At 42.1% G+C, this 23,085-nt stretch overlaps 1 protein-coding gene across 3 annotated transcripts in view; it reads left to right on the top strand.

Annotated features, from left to right (window-relative positions):
• PRKN (parkin RBR E3 ubiquitin protein ligase) overlaps nt 1–23,085 on the top strand; it is a 589,279-nt gene that overhangs the window by 562,062 nt on the left and 4,132 nt on the right. For 2 of the 3 annotated variants that reach the window (XM_053382339.1, XM_053382341.1), the window contains one exon: nt 18,988–19,074. The exons of the other annotated variant lie outside the window; for it this stretch is intronic. In XM_053382339.1, coding sequence (XP_053238314.1) covers nt 18,988–19,074 — 87 coding nt within the window. The remainder of the gene's footprint in view (nt 1–18,987; nt 19,075–23,085) is intronic. 3 annotated transcript variants of the gene reach the window in all.

Raw genomic sequence — 23,085 nt, 5'->3', positions numbered from 1 at the left:
CTGCCTGAGACAAGTAACTCAGTGTGGCTCATGGCCTCAGGTTTGGCCATTTTCGTGTCATTGGAGCTGTGCATGTCTTTAGGACTGGGATACCAAGCAGTTTTTTTCCAAAGGATGTTAATCATACTTCATACTTCAAAGCCTTTCACGTTAACAAACTGTAAAGTAAGAGAGATGATAAGCTATGAAAACAAAACATGTTCTCAGGCTTAGGAGGATCCATGGAAAACCTGTATCAAAACATGTAGCTGCCTTTTCTGGCTTATTTCCCCCATGGCCTCAAATAGCTTAATCTCACTGTTTCAGACCCCCCCCCCAAAAAGGGGGGAAACCCTCCATACTTTTTCAGTTTAGCATGCTTGCAGAAATGCAAGATGGAGGTCAACTTTATGAGAGTGGCTGTGTTACTCAGATTTATTAAGATACATAGCGGTTCTATTGATCTGGGAGAACTGTAAGAGCCCTGGTAATGGGAAAAGAAGCAGCACGCTGTTGCCAGCAGCCGCTTTCTTTAAGCCAGTACTGAAGGCTGCATAATTTCCAACTGACTATGGAAGGGAATTGGTTTACAGCTCTGAATTTCCCCCCCGGTTCTTAATTTCTGCTCCACATGTTGTCATTGATGTTTTAGACTTCCTAAAAGCCATTTGTATTCTTAGGCTATGTGTGCACCAGCTGAATTTGTGTGTGTGCTTTGTATCCAAATGGTACCACAAATAGCATGTGCAGTCCACATCATGTCCCCACACTTTGTTCTGATCAGGGCTCCGCTTCCTGGTGTTTTGCATGAAGACAAAGGGCTCTGTGATGTATCCTCAGTGCTTATGTGGGCAAATGATGACAAAGTGGGTGCTATCAAAAAGCCAGAGGAGCTTTCTAAAAGCTCCATTCCTCTACCACCCACACACAAACATGGATACCACTCACTCCTCCATAGCATTGAGCCTGAGGAGTTGCTCTGACAGTGCTTTGTAACCACTAGGTTTGGGGAGTAGGCACCAGGAAACTTGGCAAAAGCCTACCATTCACTAGCTTTGTGTCTCCCAAGTCTTCAGCAGCCTAAGTATGTGCTCTAATAATGTCCATTAGCTCTTTGCTGCTTTGGTGGGCAAGAGCCAGGGAAGCAGAGGAAAATTCATAGTGGGTTAGACACACTTCAAATTTAGTCCTCCTACTTCAGCATATTTATGCTGTTTAATGTTTGCAGATAGCATGGTTCAGTGGCAGAGAGCACAAGTTTTGCACATAGAAGACTCAAGTCCAGTCCCTGGCACCTTCCATTTACAAAAGGGGGCGGGGGGTGATCTTAAGTTGCAGGGCTGAGAAAGATCTAAGTTACTGAAGAAGAACAGAGGGCAAGTGAACCAACTGTCCGGCACAGTGTAAAGCTTCATTACTCAAGCTGTGTATCAACAACCTTTTGTTTGTTCTTCTGTATAATGACAGTCATAAGAGATACTGATATGGTCATATCAAAGATTTATATAGTCATCCTGAATATCTCATTTTTCTGTTGTGAAAATCTATAACCCCAAAACTACTATTTAGGATAGTCCTTGGTAATAAGTACCGTACATGAACCGATAACAAAGGGACATCATTCATTTTTCGCGTTCTTTTATTCTTTCCTTCAGGACTGCATGTCTTGGAGATACCACAGTTGTTTGTGACATCATAATTCAGTCACTTGTAAGGAATTGTGATGCTGTAGACAATGGCCTGTGGCATGGTTGCAAATGAATCAGTAGAAACGATGAAGAGACTGAAACAGAATAAACCATTATTTACACCCAGATACCTCACTAATCAGCACACATGGAGGGGGGTGGTATTTGCCAGAGTGGAATAGGGATTATTAAATGGGAGAGAGATTTGGGATTTGTTTGTAGAAAACTCCCTAAAGCACTTGGATTAAAATACAGCTGCGATGCTGAAAGCAAATCAGATGTTAGATTGCATTGGTAGCGTAAACAATGAGAACCAAAGCTTTGGAAATGATGTTATTATTATATAAGGCACTAGTCACAGTACACTGGAAATACAGTCATCCGTATTGTGGACTTCACTTGCTTTTGAAAAAGAATAACAGACAAACCAACACAGCCAAGAGCCAGAAAAACATTAATTGTTGAAAGGGCAAAAAATTATTTGGTTTTCCTTGGAGTAAATTAGTTCCTCCACCCTCAATATGTTGCCACATTACATGATCAAAAAGGTGAACACCACCATAAAGCTCACTCATGTTAAGATCTGTGTTTTACTAAGACATCTTGGGGACATAAATTTCACCATCAGTGGAGATGTATGTATCTGTGCTTAGGACGTTATTAGCAGAGATTCAGAATGTTACCCAAGTCTTACATCATCTGCAGTCCTTCATAACGTAAAATTTGAATCCACCTTGAGATTGCTGTCAGAAGAGGAACAAATAATGAGTTACATGGAATACAGATATAATAAATTGAATGAATGAATGAATGAATGAATGAATGAATAAAATCACTGTAGCCTTAGCTTGGGTCCTTCAAGAATGAAACCTGGCAAAACTAAAGTGTGAATGAATGTGTGTGTGTGTGTGTGTGTGTGTGAGAGAGAGAGAGAGAGAATATAATTTGATTCGGTAAAAGAACATTTAAATGGACAAATTAAAATTTATTCTAATCTATCCATCTTGCCATTTCTCTTATGATTTAATGATGGACCTTTGGGGAGAATTTTTATGCTAGGATAGCATGAAAAACACACCTGACATTTCATTCTGCTCACCTGTGACCTCCCTATTATCCTCTTCAATAATCCTTGAATGAAGCATTTCACGAGCTATTTGCTCTTTCCTGGCCATGTAATTATTATGCCCCTTATTCCTTTTGTTTAGCTGATTAATAAAAGTCATTTAATTTTTGAAAGTTTGAGGCTATTTTCTCATTTGGTATGGCTCCGCTAGGCATGTGTGTGTTACTATAAGATAACACTTGCAGGTCACTGAAGGCATTTGGCTTTACCTCATAGTTCACAACGCCCACAAGGCATGTTTTATCTTAGAATAACACATGCCTTGTCAAGTCTTCTTGCATCCAGGTTTGATGGACCGGCTTTCTGTCAGGTTCTCAAAAGAATGGTACTTAAAAATGCTTTTGGCTTTTCTTATTGTCTAGAGTTCAGAGTGCAAAGATGCATATCCTTCAGATAATCAGATGAACATAATGGAAAAGATGTATGGGAAGGTATAGTGCTTGTTTCTAAAAGCATAGAGAGAGCAGCTTCTGTCTTCCTAAGGAGACAATCCAATATTAAATAGTAATATTCAGTTATATAACTCTTTAACAGGCTGGTGAAAATTCCCCTCAAGGAAGAGGTAAATGTGGAAGCTTGAGATTTACATGGACTTGCAGATCATTTGCATTCCAATATTGTTCAGAGTTAGGCATGCCTAAACCCATTGAAATGAAAGGTCTTAAGTGCACCAAACTTTGCACAGAATTTGGCTGTTAGTCAATCCTTAATTGTAGGCTTTGCAACAGTCTCCTTCAGGCAATTTACTTGTTGTTTTGGCAGCTGACTCCAATACACCCTGCTTGAAATTAATCTTCCTTATTCTGGTAAAGTTTAATATCACCGGTAGAGTAGCTCATGTGCTTTCAGGTATGCGCGTAGGTACTTTTGAATTGACACCTACATCTGCAGTTTTGACTCTGTCTACCAGGAGTAAAGAGATATATATTCTTGCAATGTAGACCAGAGATTGTGGAATGATGGGTCATTCAATGAGATTACAGGGCTGGATCCAGATGTATAGTGCAATCCTGTTGAATTCAAATGGATTGCAACCTTAGTCATTCTTAGAGAAGACCCACTGAAATCAATGAGATTTAAGTTAGACATGACTAAACTTCAACTGGTTTTACTGTGATTGCTCTAAGCATGACTAAGTCTCTATATAGTCATTGCTATGGAAGAGACTAAGGTATTTTTGTGGGAAGGTATAACTCTGGGATAACAAGTTTATTAGTTGACCCTTTTAAGAACTTCTTCATGAGTGCCATAGAGATAATGCTATGAATAATGTTATAGGAAAATAATGTTTAATTATTGTTTTATGTTTTACTGTAAGCCACGTTGGAAGGATTTGTATCCAGAATGGTATTTTGAACAACACGACTTTTATTATTATCTAAGGGCAAAGACCTCACCAATTCCCATGGTACATTTATTCATACCATCTTGAATAATTTTGGTGAAAATGAGTTGACTCTAGACTCACTTAGTTCCTAGTGAAATCAATGGGACTTTAAAATTGTGGTCATGGCTACTTTTTCCATTGATTTCAATAGGACCAGTGTTAGTAACTTAATCTGCATCCACCCCAGTATGCAAAAGGGTTTCTTAACATGACATTTTTAATCAAACTGATATTTGAAATATATTAGGCAATGTCATATCATACTCAGAGTAGCTGTTTTGAAATCGTTGGCCTTAAGTCTATTACTTTCAATGTGCCTGCTCTTAGCATAACTTTTTTACATCAGCCATTCTGATGTATGGCTAAAGTTTAAATCTTCAGATACTACCATGGACAAGGTTCCTGTACCTCAAGTAGTGGTGTAGAAAAGGTAATTTTTGCAGTCACGCCTTACAGTAGAGAACACAGATATTTTATTTTATTATGGCATTCATACACTACCCCAGGGCAGCTCACAATGCCAGTTAAAATCAAAACAGCAGTGATGAAATGTACCACAGTTAAAAAAAACAAAACAACTCAAATATTTATCAATTAGAAGAGCAGAGCTCTTTGGGTTTTGGTTTATTTTTTTAAGCCCTCCATCTCCAGTGGTTAAAATACAACCTCCTTCAGTACTTAGAGCACAATTTGTGTTAGGGTTCTTATCAAGGTCCCTATCAAGGGGAAGTTTCTAAGTACAGGAACTTTCTTCAGATCTTCGCTTGAAGATCCCAACTCTGGTGGTTCATGATTGATGGATTTAAGTCAAGATTGTGAAAAGCTTTACAATCTCTAAACCACTTTTTTTTTTTAGCATGATCCAGTCAAAATGAATAATTATTTAATCCTATTGGTTTTAGTGAAGGGAGGTAAGCCTATGCAAAAGTTCTTCATTTGAAAGGAATGGTGTTTTAATTTGCTTAACTTTGGCTCATTCATGCTAATCGTAAGGACAACTTGTCCTTCGCAAATTCTAGGTTGCCTTTGGAATAACAATAGAAACCTATTGAAGAACATGTTTTCGATTATAAAGTGTTTAAAGAAGAAATAAGTTTTTTAGTAGGTTTTTTTTTTTTTTAGTAAAAACCCAAACTTAAAAAGTTGGCTTATCATTTTTTGCAAGCACATCATGCATTGGGCAAAACACTTTATCAGTTGCCCTTTGCTTTACACTTTTCCTGCTCCATTATGCAGAGTATGGGGTAATTGCTAAGCATAATCAATGTGAACACAGGTATTTCGGCGCATGTAGCAAGGATTCAATGCAGACCAACAGCTTCCTCCAGCTGTTTTTTTATCTAAATAAACCTAGGAAGAGCCTAAGCTTCTTATATCCTCCCCCCTCTTTCCTTCTTGATTAATTATCTACTTGTATACACGTTCAGGAGTTTATGATGATAGACTCTGGATTATGTTTCAGCTTGTTATTGTTTAATTTGCGCACAGTGCTGTAAGTGTACATGATGAGATATGCCAGGTAATCTCTTCCAAACAAATAGCAACAATGCTTCTGCAAGGGCAGCCCACAGCTATGTGCTTTTATTCCCATTTTCAGGGTGAACTACTAACATTTAATGTTAATTCAGCAGCTAACCTTGTGGTAGAAACCGTGTACATTCATTTTGAAAGTATTTTTTGGGTCCATCAATGAAGTTCTGATAACGCCCATCACCTGAAGGCCTGGCCAGCATAGGCTGTATCTAAGAAGTAATGGGACATAATCAGAACAAGATCTAATTATCAAACTTGGCTTTTTGCCACCCTACGCAATTAAATAAATGGATAGACTCCAGTTTTATGATGATGCTTTAAAGCATGCATGTGTGTTCCAGTAACATAGATCATTTTTCATTGCATGTCTCAGTAGCATTATGATTGTCACCAAAAATCCATTCCCAAAGGCTGGGACTGAAGAGAGCCCTAGGGAAATTTATGTACATTTCTCACTGGGTTCCCCAGGTGGCATGGACTTTGTGTGCCATTCCTGCACCATCCATAGCTACACTGCATTTAAACCACAGAAAAGGAATTTCAGAATCAGCCACACTGATGCCTTGAAACACCAGTATTCAACCTTTTCGACTGAAGACCTATCACAGGGTTGCCATTTTTCAAAAAAATGAAAATCCAGACAAAGGCCTGGATATGTCCAGGAATTTCCAGACATTTGGCAGCCCTAGCCTATCATAAGCCTAAATATGCATTTGGGAACTATTTTTTTTTATAACCATATATGTGTACAGTGGTTGTGCTGCTGTTAGCAACAACCTAATAGTGGACATTGATTGACCTACTAGTAGAAAACCAATGCCACCATAATAATAATTTGTGTTGAATCAACTTCCTGATCTGCAATCTGTTTGGAGGTAAACACTGTATTTACTGTGGTATGTGGTCATGAAGAGGTTTCCTAAAACTGACCTGATACCTTAACTTGGAAACTAATTACTGTAAATGATGGTAAGTTTAAGATGTACTCATTCACACAATATTCTGTTTTTACCATCTGCTGGAGGTGAAGCACCAGATTTCATTAGTTGTCTGGGATGAACTTTCTACCTGCCTTCAACGGCAAGAGTCTGGAAACAGGCACAGAGAGAGATGATGTACCAAGACATGAGCAGACTGTAGAGAAGTGCCCTTGCCAGGCACAAAGGAATGAGGAAATGGCCTCCTATATCTGGTCCAATGGCTTGTCATCTGTTTGTGACTGTGAGCCATTGATGGAGAATATATAGACTGCTGTGCTGAATGAAAAGACAATATACAGAGCTGCCCCTGTAGAGCTGGGTGACTGGTAGGAATTTCTAGAAATCCAGAATAAAGGCAGGAAAACAGCAGGCTCTTACAATAAGTTTTGATAGATTTTTGAGGATTGGCTTCTTGCTAGGGAAGCAGTTTGTATTGACAATAGATGTTGATTTATTATGGCCAGAATCATTTGAGTTCCGAAAATAATTATTTTACTGCAGAAATGTAATCATGGTGTTTATCAGCTCAATGGGCCTCTGAGCTGTGCAGGGAAGCCTGAAACTGGGGAGATGGTGAAATATCTGACTGTATGTGAGCCAGATAAATAAGAACTCAAACTTCAGAACAACAAACCACAGAAGGATTGAGCTGGACACACATATTAATGATTCACGTGGAGATAATTAGATGAGTGAAACTGGAATTTACACTAAGCCTTAAATCCTAAGAATACTTAGCGAGTCTCCAAAACTAAGTCCCATGGAATATGATTGGGACTAGGCTGCAAATCTCCTAAATCATAGTTTGGGGGGGCGGAATCATAAACATATTCTCTATGGGCATAATCAGCTCTTTCCCCTCCTGCCCTTCTGTTAGTTATGGAAACTGTGTTGTTGCAACACCAGTAATAAAGAAGTGGCCTATCTCAACAAAAAAAACATGCAATAGAGATGATGAGAAAAAGGCCCCTATGAGAGATCAGTGAAAGAAGCAAAGGCCTTGAATGTGAATTCTGAAACCTCAGAAGTCTTTACTTTTGCAGGAGTCTTTGACTTTTCCAGGTGCATAGGATCAGACCAAAAGGTGACACACATACCCTGCAGATCCAGGTCCCCACTATCACGCTTTATGCTGCTGTCACTATAACTGTACTCTCACCTACACTGCTGCCACGACACAGCAGTTTCTGAAAGGGCAACGGGGCTGTGTGGGCAAAGGCCTGGTGGGGCTAGCAGTCGTGCAACAGTGGGGGAGGGGATCATAGCTGTGTCCCATCTAGTTGCCCTCTCCACACCCAGGTCAAGGTCCAGCAGGTTTGTTGAGTTTCCCAAGGGGTCCAAAGGATGGGAAGAGGCTCCCTCCCTCCACTCATAGCTCTTCCTTCACGCTCTGTCCTCCAGCTGCCTATCCAAGTAGCTACATCTCCTTTTTAGTAAGGAGAGTGTACCAGCGGTACAATTAGATAATGTTAGAGTCTGGACTTGGTAGTTTTATGATAAGATAGATAGATAGATAGATAGATTCTTTATTGTCATTACACACGTGCAACATTGCACAAGTGCAACGAAATTGGATGCCATCCCTTAAAAACAACAAAAGCAAAACAACAACAACAACCAACAAACCACATTCCAGCCACACCCACACCCATCAATCTCCCAGGTCACACTATCGAGTTACAGCATTCAAAAGGGCCACAGCTCTCGGGTAAAAACTGTTTTTCAGTCTATTTGTCCTTGACTTGATGTTTCTATATCTCCTGCCAGAAGGCAGTAGTGCAAACAGACTGTATCCCGGGTGAGATGAATCCTGCAGGATGTTGTTTGCTTTCCTAAGACAACGGGAACCGTACAATTCTTCCAAAGATGGGAGAGGTTGACCAATAATCCTTTGTGCTGTGGTTATGACCTTCTGGAGCACCTTCCTCTCCCTAGCTGTACAACTGGAGAACCAAGCACAAATACAGTATGTAAGAATGCTCTCTATGGAGCCTCGGTAGAAGGACACCAGCAGTCTCTCACTCAGATTGTTCTTCTTTAAAAGTCTGAGGAAATAAATTCTCTGCTGGGCCTTCTTCACCAGAGCAGTGGTATTTGCGCTCCAAGTCATGCCCTGATCGATAGTTACTCCCAAAAACCTGAATTCCGCCACCCTCTCCACCCGTTCCCCATTGATATGCAAGGGCTGAATGTCCGCCTTTTTTTTCCTGTAATCCACCACTAATTCCTTGGTCTTAGCCGTATTAAGAGCCAGATTGTTCTCTCCACACCAAACACAGAGCCGCTCCACCTCGTCCCGATAGGCGGACTCATCCCCTCCTGAAATGAGCCCTACCACCGTAGTGTCATCAGCAAACTTGATGATTTTGTTGCTGGAATAGGTGGCTGTACAGTCATACGTATAGAGAGCATAGAGCAGGGGACTCAACACACAACCCTGTGGTGAGCCGGTGTTAAGGCTAAGGGCTGTGGACATATGTGACCCTACTCTAACCCTCTGAGAACGTTCTGACAAAAAATCCAAAACCCAGAGACAGGTGGAGTTGGAGAGTCCAATCGCCTCTAGCTTGGACACCAGTCTATGGGGGAGGATAGTGTTAAAAGCTGAGCTAAAGTCCACAAACAGCAGCCTCACATAACTCCCCGGCTGCTCCAGATGGGACAGAGCAGCATGGAGAGTGGTAGTGATAGCGTCCTCTGTGGATCTATTTGCCCTGTATGCAAACTGGTAGTTGTCAAAAGTTGATGGAAGACAGGAAATAATATGACGGCGCATCAGTTTCTCAAAACACTTCATGATGATTGGAGTCAGTGCAACTGGTCTGTAGTCGTTCAAACTACTGATTGTGGATTTTTTAGGCAGAGGGACAATAGTTGACGACTTCAGGCAGGGTGGGACAATAGACTGGTGTAAGGACTTGTTGAAGATCTTAGTAAAGACCCTCGCCAGCTGATCCGCACAGCCCTTCAACACCTTTCCAGTGATGCCATCAGGTCCAGCCGCCTTCCTCGGATTCACCATCCTCAATACCTTTCTCACCTCATGCTCCTCTACCGTGAATGAGGGGCCCCTATGGGCTGGTGGCTGTAATACCGGCGTCTCAGGTGGCTCCTTCTCGAAGCGAGCAAAGAAGAGGTTAAGCTCCTCCGCCAGCAAAGGGTCACCGTCGACAGCACCAAGGTTAGGTTTGTAGTTGGTAATGTGCTGAATCCCCTGCCACATCTGTCTTGTGTTGTTGCTCCTTAAATTGTCCTCAATCCTCAGCCTATAATCCCGTTTTGCCTGTCGAATACCCCTCTTCAAGTTTGCTCTTGCCACACTGTAAAGCTGCACCTCGCCTGACCTGAAAGCCCTGTTCCTTTCCCGCAACAGGCCCTGGACCTCTCTATTCATCCAGGGTTTCTGATTGGGATAAAACCGGATGGATTTGTTTACTGTGACAGTGTCTGTGCAGTGATTGATATAGCACAGAACTGCCGCCGTGTGCTCCTCCAGGTCTGAACGATCGAAAATATCCCAATTAGTTCTCTCAAAACAGTCCTGCAGCTGGTGAATAGCACCTTCAGGCCAGATTTTAACAGATTTTAATATTGTGGGAGCCCGTTTCCTGAGTGGGATATATGCTGGTACCAGGAACAAAGACATATGGTCGGACTGGCCCAAGTGTGGCAGCTGTAAAGCCCTATAGCCGTGATTTACATTCGAATAAACTTTATCTAGTGTCTTGTCCCCTCTTGTGGGACATTTCACATGCTGATAGAGCGTTGGGAGCACTGTTTTAAGTTCTACATGGTTGAAGTCTCCCGCAATGATGTGCACAGCTTCAGGATACTTGTCTTGCTGGCTGCTGATAAGGCTCTGCAGGCATCCCAAAGCCAAGTTGGCATTGGCATCTGGTGGCACGTACACACCAGTTAACATAACAGCTGTAAACTCCCTAGGGAGATAGGCTGGTCTACATTTAACAGCCACATATTCCAAATCCGGTGAACAGTGACTGCCCACAGTCTTAGAATTATTGGACCAGCATTTGTTCACATATACGCACAGCCCCCCTCCTCTGGTTTTTCCGAAGTCCATGCCTCGGTCATGACGATGTACCACCCAGCCTTCCAACTGAATAGCTGTGTCTGGTATGGACGGTTGAAGCCATGTCTCAATGACAAATAAAACGCAGCAATCTTTTACAAGGCTGTTCTTTGCTGCCTGCAACCTCAATTCATCCATCTTGTTGGCAAGAGATCTCACATTGGCAAGAAATATGCTGGGGAGTGGTGGTTTAGATGGACTCCTCTGTAATCTTACCAGGACGCCAGCCCGACAACCCCGCCTTTGCCTCCTGTCTCTACGCCGCCTTCGCCTCCTCCCTGGAGGCATAGTAATCCATGGAGAGCCCGGCGGCCTGGCTACTCCCACCGGAACGTTATCTGGGCGAAAATAATCAGCTCTTACAGCTCGTTCACACTGTAACCCGACCTTCAGAAGTTCCTGCCTGCTGTAAATCTTTCTTGCCCGGTCAGACATACTCGGACCAAGCAAAAATAATAAAAATAATAAAAACAAAACAAAACGCTAAGGGAGAGCACTAAGCCGCAGCGTCTATGCGCGCCGCCATCTTGAGGAAGATCTGGCTCTTTAGATGATAATGTATATGATTTACTTCAAAATGTTGTAAGCCAGCCTTGCTATGTTTAAGGGCCTTCCTGCTTGTTCTGCTAAGTGTGTCTCTGGATGTCTGTCTCTTGGCTCAGCTAGATTGGTAAAGAAAAAGCGATTTATATGCGTTGTATACACAATATAACATTGTACCACCAGATGGCGCTGTGGAGTCCCGTTTTTCTCTACCTGTTTTCCTTGTTTACATTTATAATGCGTTTAACTGAAACGCTTCTTTGATGTGTCTGGATCCAGCCTCAGAGTCTTGCCCTGACAGCACCACTGGAGAGTGCTTTTCAGAGGCATCAATGCAAACCACTACTTGGGTTGCAGTGACAGCTCAAGCTGCCATAAAGAAAATGGCAAAAGTGATGTGTTTATTCCTACTTTGGAAATGTTCCTTTCCCGTTGTTTTCTTCCCTTGCTCTGAGATAGGTTGTGGGTGAAGAGGGTAGGGCAGAGAGAAATGCCATAGCATCTGAATTTATGGTGATTTAATTCTTAGCATCTTAATCTCTGGATACCCATTTTGAAAAAGTTGTTGTCGCATTCAGCCTTCTTAAGAAGACTCTGTGTCCTTGAAATAGGAGGCAGCCTTTCCTGCTTTTCATATGTTCCGGTACATCTGAATACCATTTCTCTTTATGAGATGGGCTTGTCAGGACCAGTTTTGCGTATATCAGCTTTTAGTAACCCTGGACTGAGTCCTGGCTGTTCAGCATGACTTTCCCTCAGCTTGGCTGAGCTTTCCCATAAACATTGATTCACGTACCACTACTGCCATCTTCTGGAAAAAAGAATCACTCATTTTAGGCTGGGTGTATTTATATATTAACTAATTTTATTCCATTCATGAATCACTTCCCATAAACGATCTCAAAGTAGAAACATCAACACTTAAAACAATTAAAAAGAATTCTACATGCAAAAACTATTAAAGGCAATTCCATGTATATTAAAAACAATTCCAGTATATAGCATGTGTCCTCCTGTGGAAGTATTACATCTTTGGTAATCAAAGTGGCACAAATGAAAAGGAAATATAACTGAGTTGTCTAACAGCTCTCATATATAGTTAACGTAATAACAAAGATTAATTGTGGACTCCTTGCAGCTTCCCTTTATTGCAAATACCCAGTCAGGACTGAGTCCATGCTTTATTGGGATAACCCTGTAAATGCTGACAAGCAACAGATTGTAATTAACTAGATATATGTATGGGTGTATATGCCATCAATATATGTGGCACTTTACAGAATAACATAAGCAAATTAATAAATGAACTTTTGTCCCTTTCTCAAGGAAATTAATTCTGAATTGCAGCAGTGGTGAAGACGAGAATGTTCCCCATTGTAAAACTACCCTTCAGTAGTCTTACTGAAATACAGTAAAGATGGTAATGGATTTGCATTTTTTAAAAAATAGCTCAGCATTTCATAATTAAGCATAAACAAGTTATGTGGCATTGCTCCCATTTTATGACTTTGAGGCCCAGCAATAAATGAACTAGTCAAAGTTAGATCTGTTGCTATATTCATGGTTAGAATTTTTAAACAAAAATATCAATTAAGTAATGCTAAAGAAGGTGCCTCTGCGCATAGGCAGCATGCTTTCCCCTCACCACTGAGCAATTATAGCAACCACCACTAACCCACTTAGAAATAGGTAGCCAGGCGTATCGTTTGATGACACACCTTCCACGCAGATTAGAGCCCCAACTCCTTTCTCAGAAGTTGTAACCATGATGCCACCTCCAGTGCCAGGAAACCACAACAGAGCAAATGCATTCTGTTCCCCTCCACACACAATCCACTCCTTGCTTTCCCACCACCATCCTGCCAAACTCCTGCTATTGTGCCGCTACCAGTCTAGGCAGGGCTGTTCTTTACAAACATGCTCCTTTGAAGAAGGCTATAAAAACCCTGCTTTAATAACAACTGTGGTGCAAAAATCCCTGTCTCTTCTACCTCTTCCCATTTATGCAACAGTGTTCCTGATCTGGTATACTTTTCAGATTTTGGAGGTTTTTATAAACTTCATTTATTCATGTGATTTTCTTTAACCTTGCTTTGAACACCTTTATGTCACCTTCTTGTAAATGTTTCTAGTAGTAAATGGTTTCCAAACCCATTTGCAAATCACCCGGTAATGTAATTCTGATATTCATTATTAGATAACCTTATTCCACAGAAATCCAAGTTCTGTTGCAATTCCCAGTGTTGGGATAAAGTGGGTGGTGGGCATTCCCAATATGGAGACAATGTTTTGAAGCTCAACTAGCAGAACAATCCTAAATATAAAAAGCCAGCTCAATTTACACTGGTTTAAGTTAAGCCAATGTCAGGAGTAACTGACATTGGCTTAACTTAAGCCAATTACTCCTGCTATTGGCCTAACCAATGAATTTCACAATTATCCACCCTCATTTTAAAGCAGAACTCCACAACTTGCTTAAGTATTTCTATACCACTTTCTCACATAACAGTCTACAACATGGCTGTGTGGCCACAATTTTTCCCGCTTTTAGCAGTCCCTGTCAGGGCAAACCACTGTGCACAAGTGAGTGGCAGTGTTCAGTATTGTGGGTCACAACATTGTACAGGCCTGCTTTCAGCTAATACATTTGTGCGGTGGGTTGCCTTATGAAAATATTTTCTGGCATCTTCCCTGCAGGCTTTGCTATAACTCTCTGTGTGTGTTTTGTATGCTGGTCCTATTTGAAGCTTCTTCCAATGTTCTTTCATATGCTGAAAGGAACTCTGTGGACAATGATCTCATCCCATTGCCTTCAGTGGAAATAAGCCTGATCTCTGGGTGAGATGGTGAACTGTTTTCACATCTTATTAGATAATGGATGAGATGTAAAATCAGTTCCATGGTGGAAGAACACCCTGGAGGTTGATAAGTTTGTCAGAATAAATAGGCCTTCCCCGACACAAATGCGTTAAGCACTCCCCTGTTGCAGCACAGCATGGATTATCAGAGAAACAAGCATCCGTTTAAGGAAAGAGAGGCCGGTTAGCAGCACAGATTTTTTCATTATTAAGTCTGTCCCATGGAACTCCCCCAGCCCTTTGGGATGAAAATTAGCATTTGCATTACTTATGGTCATTTGTAAGTAGTACCATGGAACTCCTCTTCCGATCTTCTTCTTCTTGTTAGCCATGATAGCTTAATGAAAATGTCAAGTTGCCTCTGAACACCAGCTGCTGGGTAGGGGGCAAACAGCTGTGAAGGGGGGCTTAAGATGCAGCCCTTGGGCTTCCCAGATCTGGCTGGCCACTGTTAGAATAGAATCATAGACTTGTGGAGCTGGAAGGCACCATGAGGATCATCTAGTCCGACCCCCTTTTGCTCACTGTGGGGCTTGAACCCACGTTCCTGAGATTAAGAGTCTCATGCTCTACCGACTGAGAAATAGGACACAAAATAAGAGGTGGGGAACCTCTTTCAGCCTGGGAGCAGCATTCCCTTCTGAGCTACCTTCTTGGAGGGGGGGTGTCACATGCTCGTGTTAGGTAGGACTAGGGGGGAGTGGGTGGGGCAATGAATATAAACGTTGCCTTTGTGTAGTAGGCTAGTTTCTAGACACACTCTCACACACCCTGCTGTCACCTCCATCCACGCAAGCAAGAAACCAGCCAACCAACCAACCAAGGTGTACTCTCAGCTTTGTTAGGGGCAAAGTTGTGGGCCAAAACAGATGAGTATCCTCTGTGAGGTAGGGAACATGGCTATCCTACTTACTTCACAAGGCCCCACCTACGTGACTGCTGCTGGTCCTCAGGGCATGAAAAAAAAGTTCTCAAAAGTCTTATATACCATTTCAGCTCTTTCATTTTGAGGGACCCCAAGGTAATTTGAAATTAAACTGGATAACTTTGTATATCAATTGTTAAAGAGCTATGTACAGTGCAATGTTATACACAGGTTTAATGGGATCTACTTCCATGTAAGTGCGCCTAGAATTGCAACTTTAATGTGCTGAAAAGTTCTCAGGTTGCTGAGTTGCTTTATTTATTCATTCACATAGTGTCCACAACAAGTAAGCAACTTACAGTTTAGAGTAACTGAAAATATTTGTAGACGTCTGCCTCTAAAACCTTTTTAAAGCATAAAAGAATACTGCAGTTGGAAATTAAGGGCTGAAAATAACCCAGATGTTCCAAGCTCTTCTCTTTAACACAGTGTTAAAGGGCTTTTTTCCCTAGAAAAAGAGGTGGTGGAACTTGCTGAGCACCCACCCAAATTTAAAAATAAAAATAAAAATTAGGGGAAGCAACCACAGTTATTGAGCTTTTTTCTTAGGGGGAGCGGCCAAAGTTGCTGAGCAACTACCATCTGCTGGTAATAAACATTTTGTTCTGGGTCAGAGACTTTTACGTGAAAGGATGTGCCAGTGCCAACAACTTTGCAGACTAGAGGAAATACATAATTCCTATATAAGATTGAGTTGTATGTACATCACTGTTTGCTGTTGTTATTGTTGTTTTATCATTATTGGTTCTTAGCCACACTTTTTGTCCTAGGGCAGGTTCTAAATATTGTAAATGAGCAAGATGCTTTCGAGCATATCAAGCCATGGAGCATTGAAGACGTGATGTATTAAGACACTGACCCCTTTTCATACACATTAAGACATGCAATTAAAGGAGTTTGCCTGTAAATGTACTGAGAGGGGGGCAATTAAAGAGCAGCCTTATTGGCTGAGTCACATTAAGGGAGAGCATAGGTGATGTGGAGGAAGGAGCTATGAGGGACCAAGAAACCAAAAGGGAGGAGGTGGGTGTTTGCTGTTGCAGAAAATGGGAAAGCACTGAAGCTGGAAAGCAAAGAAAGTGGGTGACGTGGTCAGGGTAATGAGCCAAGGCAATGCTTAGAAGTCGTGTTTTGATTAGTTGTAAGCTGAATGAGAAGAGATTCAGCAAGGCCTAGTGCCACCTGGATTAACTATGTTGAGTCTTTCAATTTTACCTCCATTTTATTAGTGCTAAAAAGACAAATGAAGTCGCGGCACCTTAGAGACTGACTCATTAACTACTTGGGCCACAGCACTTTTGCTTTTTTGTTGCTGTAGACTAAACCAGCTGCTCTTCTGGAATCGATAACAGATAAGAAACTCTGCAAGAAAACACACACACTGTCTACAGTAAAAAAACATGTTCCAGTCCACACTTGGGCTTTTTAAGAAGCCATTAATTCTATAGATAGATGGTGATCACTTCCATCAATAGCTATTGCCCATTTACCCCCAAATGGTTGGCACGTTAGATAGGCAGCTCATAGCAGAACCATCATTGGATCAGACGACTGCATAATAATCACTGTCAACCCCTGAAAAACATGATCATGTCAATCTACATAGTGTCTGGCAGTGAGCATAGGAAGTACGTAATTTATTTATATATTTGTTCTCCAACCATATGGCCCTCAGTGCAGTTTCACAGCATAAGAAATAGATATGAATAAAACAGTTATTAAAAACACTTCCATTAATAATCTAGAAAAACAACATAGATGCCAGGCAAGCCATGCCTAAAACTAGCTTGTGTGCAAAGAACATTGTGCAGGCTTTCAACAGTGCCCCGTTCACTCCTTCCACCTGCTAAATCAGTACATGGCCAGCCGAGAAGGGAGTTTTGAGGACTGAGATGGAGAAGTTGCAGGAGCCTAAGCCACAGGGATGGTGAAGGTAGGGCTAGGCATGAGGAGAGCCATTGTTGTCCAGTGAAGGTGTTTAATGAAATCCAGCAGACCAAAGAGACCAAGTTTGAAAGAGCTTCCCTTGATTCAGGTTCAGAACATGTCCTCAAAACACACTGGATGGAGGGCCATGGGACAAATTGCTCCATTCTTACCAAAGCCACTGTTGGGTGGATGCAGCTGGTAGCTCTAAGGACAAGCAATAAAATGGGAATGAAGTTGTCTTGGGCTCCTGCTAACCTTTCATTCTCATCACCCTGACCACCAGCCATGCTGGCTAGGGCTGATGGAAGTTGTAGTTCCATCTGCAGGGCACTATGTAGGCTACCCTAGTTTTCTGGAGAAACTTACTGCTCATCAGAACCCTGCTTGAATGATGGCTTGTTTCAACATGTCTTCCCAGCATGCTCTTTTTAGAGCTCTAAAACCCATAAGACGTCAACCCTTCTCTTTAGCTAGCTGGGGGGAGTGTTTTGTTTCTTCTCTTCATCCTGTCCATTGAGGTTAAAGAGCTTTCAGTTTTTCCAGGAAATGTACTAGCTGTATCCCAGTTCTCAAGACAGCAAAAACTGAGACAGCAGAGTGCATTCTTTTGGTGCTTTGGTCCTCAATCCTTCAGTCTTCCCTTGCAAAGAGTGCTTTAGAGTGGAGTCAGCCTGTTGTTCTGTTTCATTTTGCATAAGCTTCATTTCTGCAGTGCTGCAATGAATTGTGATTTCCTATGGTACTTAAAGTGACAACAGAAGCGTGACAGAGTGCAAAATGGAACTGCAAAGATGAGACATGAGGCAGATAAACATTTTAGTGTCAAGTGCTGCCGATATGTCTATTCATTATTTGTGAGAGCCAGCTCTGTACAGTATCGAGAAATCAAGAGTGGTTTATCAGCTTGGCTTGTCAGTGTAGCTAACAGTTGAGAAATCCTTCAGTTCTCTGAAGGTGGGTCAAGATTATGTAACTCCAGAATAGGATGAAAAATACCATTTTACATTATTGACTTTTCCTCTTGCCAACAAGGACAGTGAAATTAATTGGGAAATGATAGTTCAAAGATCAGTGGCACATGTCAAGGCAAGCTTTCTTCATTACATGATACATAGGAATAATTTTTAGATAGTAATGAAAGGAGGCAGTGATGGCCACTTACTTGGATGGCTTTGAAAGAGAATTAGACAAATTCATGGAAGTAAAGGCTATCAGTGGCTTGTAGCCATGATGACTATGGTCTGCCTATGGTCTGCTTCTGAATACTCCTTGCTTGAAACCACAGAAGAGCAGAAACTAGGGCATAGTTCTGCCTTGCCAACTTCCCAAAAAGGATCCTAAAGCAAGGATGCTGAAGCTTTTTCAGCTCAAGGGGCCACGTTATGTCTGGGCAACTTTCCAGAGGCCACATGCCAGAGGCAAAAGTAAGCAGAACAATTAATATTTTACCTTTTTACAATAGGCTGGTTTCTTAACATTCACATACCCCTGTGTATCCTCCATCCTGAATTATCAGAGTTCAAGGTTACAACCCATCCCAACAAAAAACATCCAAGAAAATTGCAACGCAGGGCTGGTAAGTGGCTCAGGAGGGTCTGCCAACTGGGGAGTCCTGAGGGCCACATTGAGAGGCTTCGGGGGCCACATTTAGCCCCTGGTACTGAGTTTCCAAATCGCTGTCCTAAAATAAATGTATTTCATTGTGGTCGCTAGTCTGTAAAGGATATCTGCAATTTCTGAAGTTATCTTATTTCCTAGCAGAAAATTATACAAATAAATGGGATTGTGTTAATGAGCAGGCTGTGTAATAAGATGCATGATTAGAAGAGCTGATGAGAATTTAATGGGATGAGAAAGACGATAGATCAGCTGGTGTACAACCCTCTATGATGGTGCTGTCATGGCTCTATCTCTGATGTTTGCTCATGTCTTCTGGCTTCTTTTTCCAGTTTGTGTTCTGCCGTGAATGTAAGGAAGAATACCATGAAGGAGAATGCCACACACTCTTCGAAACTCAAGGAGCCACAGCCCAAGAGGTACATAGCACATTCCACAGAAAATTAGCTCCAGCTCAAGCAGGGACATCAGGTCATGAATTTCCAGAGAGGGGTCAGGTCGTGGTGTAGACACAGCAAAAAACGTTTTTTCGGTGGCTAAGAGTTGCAACCACCAAAATTGCTTTGCTTATCATGAGAGACTCAGAAATGCAGGGGAACATTATGGTAACTGCCCCTCTCTGCATGTGTCTCCTTCCCTGGCTGGGAAAGTCTGAGAAGCCCTGCTCTTCTCCACCTTTTATTGCCTGAGTAAGTGCCCCATTCCACAGATGTCTATATATAGAGGAGTGAGCAGTGCAGATGAGGTGATGTGCAAGGATTCTGTACGTTCACTTGCCAAAGAGATGGCTGCCAATGACAGGCTCAGCATCATCATGCAGTATTCTTAGACAGGGTTGCAGCACCACAGCAGAGTTTACGACAGACACCTACCCAGCTCTCTGCCTTTAAAAGTGACTGGGCCTGGGAACCGCCATTTTAATTTCTGTTAATGCCCTTGCACTATGTCAAGGAAGTTAAAATGGCAGTCTGTAGACCCAGGTGCTTGTTACCTACTGGAATGCTGTTTCTTCCTGCTGCCTGTTGTCATTACCACTGCCACCAGGGGAGCTAGAGGTGGTGGGGCACCGGATTCTTCCCACCAGAAAGTACAGTATGCCAAGGGCCTCTGCATATTTGGGGTGTGTGAGAGTCCAGCCCTGTCCGGACTTCAAACCTAGAATCTCCTCAGATGAGGAGATCATCTCCCCCCAGGACCACATGAGCAGAGACAGATGGTCAACCAGGCAGGAACTTCAAAACTGTCATCGAAGTGCCTGGCTAGCTTCCTGAGAGAATAGTTGTGTGGAGGAGCTCATAGAAGCACCTGCTTGGATCAGGGCCTGGCTGAGAGCTAGAAAGGAGTGAAGCCTCTGGTTCATGTATAAGCTCTCAGTCAGAGCTACTTCATTGCTGAAACAAACTTCTCTCTCAAGCATCAGCCTTCCTGACCTGGGGATACAGACATGGAGCCAGCCCTGCCCAGTGGGGTTCAAGGGATAGTTTAGAAGGAGATCTGAGTTCTAGAAGTTTGAGAAATAACTTTTAGATTAGATGTCTTACCTGCCCTTCATCATGAGGTCCTGGGACAGGTCTCAACAATTTAAAATTATGATATTAAAAACAATTAAAAGAGATTATCATCAAGAGAATGGGATGGGTCCTAAAATATGTATCTTGGGTGTCAAAGGCCGGAGTAAAGAGGTGTGATTTCAGCATACAAAGAAGACTACATAAAGAAGATGCCAGATGCACCTCTATGGGAAAGGAATTCCACAACTTAGGGGCTACCCTTTCTCCTGGGCCATCACCTCTTCAAACATCAGAGTGCACTGGAAGAACCAAGGGGGTTTTCTCTTAACATCTTAACATCTAAGACTGTCTGCAGGAAGAGAGGAGGTCTTTCAGATATTTGGGACCTAAAAAGGTGTTATGGATTATGTCTATGTTTCTGCACTCAACATAGTTGCTGAATTGGCCATACTATTGATTTTATTGCTTTTTTAAAAAATTGCCTTGCTTTCTTCCTCTAGAAACTTACAGAACAGTGTCATTGGTTAGCACAGATGTGGCCTCTTTGAAAGGCCTTTTGGGATTGTATTTAGTTAACACACATCTCTGAAAAGTTTGTCAGCTTTTCCTTGCCAACAAACTTGCATTTAATTCGCTACTAAGGACACTTTTGTGGTTGGAACTAAAAAGGGGGACTTAATTTAACAGCATAAATTGTTTCTCCAAGTACTGTGAGAATTTTCAAACAGGATGGCTTCTTTGGGCTGAATATCATAAGCTGATCATTATCTTTAAAATTCATAGTAGTTCTGAGGCCTGTTGTTCACCCTATGAGGCTAAATGCCAAACTGTGGGTAAGATTATTTCAATACAATTATGCTGAGATAATGTCAAGACCCATTAAAAAGCCATAAACATGGAGATACAGCATGATGGGGTAAAGCAGCAAGCCAATTTATATATTAATCCTAATGAAATGGAAGTTCTTTAAAGTTCAACTTTTTGGCAGTAGAATACTGAGAAATTCACTTTTATTTGTTGCTGCAACAGTAATGTGATCTTGAAGCTGAACACACTTAAATAGTTCAGCAATATGGGCCCAACACTTTCACCCACATCTCAGCAATCTGTGGTTGTGCTTATAGTTGTGGGAGTAGGGGATTTCCCTCTGTTCTTGTGTGAATTCGTCCTTGTGAAATCAGAGGATCAAAAGTAGGCATTATATGCCAAAATATATGTTAATAAGTCCATCTCAGATATCAATACTTCCCTATCTGTACTGAAAAGGTAACATGAGGGTTTTTCCCCCAAGCAGTATGTACAGTATATACAGACCCTCTGTTTCCAAAAATGGCATTTACTTTTTGGCCAACTACCATAAAGTGGGGCTGTAGCTCAGTGGCAGAGCTTGTGCTTTCCTTACAAAACATGTCAAGCTGAATCCCTGGCATTTCCATATGAGACTAGTAAAAACAAAAACTTTGTCTGAAACATTGAGGAGCTACTGCCATTCAGTAAATGACAAGGTGCTAATGGGCTCAAGGTCTAACCCAGTACAAGGCAGGTTGCTACGTGTGTGTTGTGATTGATCAATGTTTGTTGTGTTGGATGTACAGGACTGCAGAGGATGGGCAGTTATGAACTACTTGCGTAGGGACCTAGAGAAGGTTGCTATAAGAAAACAATGACGCATTGTGTGTGCTGATTCCTCCAAAAAGCCACAGCTAGGAGGCAAATAAATATATGATTTGTTTAAAGTTGGGCAATGCCAGTTGCCACCTGATGTAGCATGATGACAAAGATAGCTTTGATTTCTGCAAGTTTTCCTTGACTGTCTTGTTAGTATAGGGCTGGCCCAGGACATTTTAGTGGTAGAGGCAAAACAGATAATAATGTGCAGCAGAGGCACAAGATGAGGATACCAACAAGCATACGGCACACTGCAAGGAGACTAGATGTGCTGCCCCTCCCAGATTTCCAGCTCCTGCTGCCCTGAGGCAACTGCCTCGCCTCACTGATGAGGTCTGGGAGAGAGGAAGAGATGCACTTGGGCAGAGAGAGGGGGAGAGAGATGTGTGGGAGGGAGGGAGGGGCATGTGTTTCTGTGAACTATATATTTGCAATGAGCCTGTGCATGAGAGTGAGTGTGTGGCTACCTTGTATATTTTTCCTGTTACTGGAGAATGCTCCCTGTTGTTATTAGACAGCAGCAGCATCACTGTGTGAGAGAGATAGAACAATATTGTGTGAGCTCCACAATCAAGGCCAGGAGGACATAGCAGACTTCCCATGGTAAACCTAATGTCGTCTGGGTTGGGGGAGCAATGACTGTACCCTCTCTCTCATTTTCAGTTATGGCTGCTCCCATAGCAGCCATGTTGTATTATGCTATGCTCCCCGGGTAGCAATTTTGTGACTGGATCCCACAGCACGTTCTTGATATTCAAATGTGCCTACTGGTCCAAAAATGTTGGTGACCCGTAGTATTACTTTTTACTATTGCTGCTGAAGACTAATGTGGCTACCCCTCTAGAAATGTAATGTTTATTGTAATCGTGTACATACTTCTCATGACACAGCAAAAGAGAGTTTCCATCATGTATACACTGAAAGCAGCATCTTAAAAGCAGAGACATCACCTTGCCAACAAAGGCCCGTATAGTTAAATCTATGGTTTTCCCAGTAGTGATGTATGGAAGTGAGAGCTGGACCATAAAGAAGGCTGATCGCCGAAGAATTGATGCTTTTGAATTATGGTGCTGGAGGAGACTCTTGAGAGTCCCATGGACTGCAAGAAGATCAAACCGATCCATTCTGAAGGAAATCAGCCCTGAGTGCTCACTGGAAAGACAGATCTTGAAGCTGAGGCTCCAATACTTTGGCCACCTCATGAGAAGAGAAGACTCCCTGGAAAAGACCCTGGTGTTGGGAAAGATAGAG

Source organism: Podarcis raffonei, chromosome 3, assembly GCF_027172205.1.
Source record: "Podarcis raffonei isolate rPodRaf1 chromosome 3, rPodRaf1.pri, whole genome shotgun sequence".
NCBI lineage: Eukaryota > Metazoa > Chordata > Lepidosauria > Squamata > Lacertidae > Podarcis > Podarcis raffonei.
The sequence above is the reverse complement of the archived record's forward strand: the minus strand, read 5'-3'. Positions and strand labels throughout refer to the sequence as shown.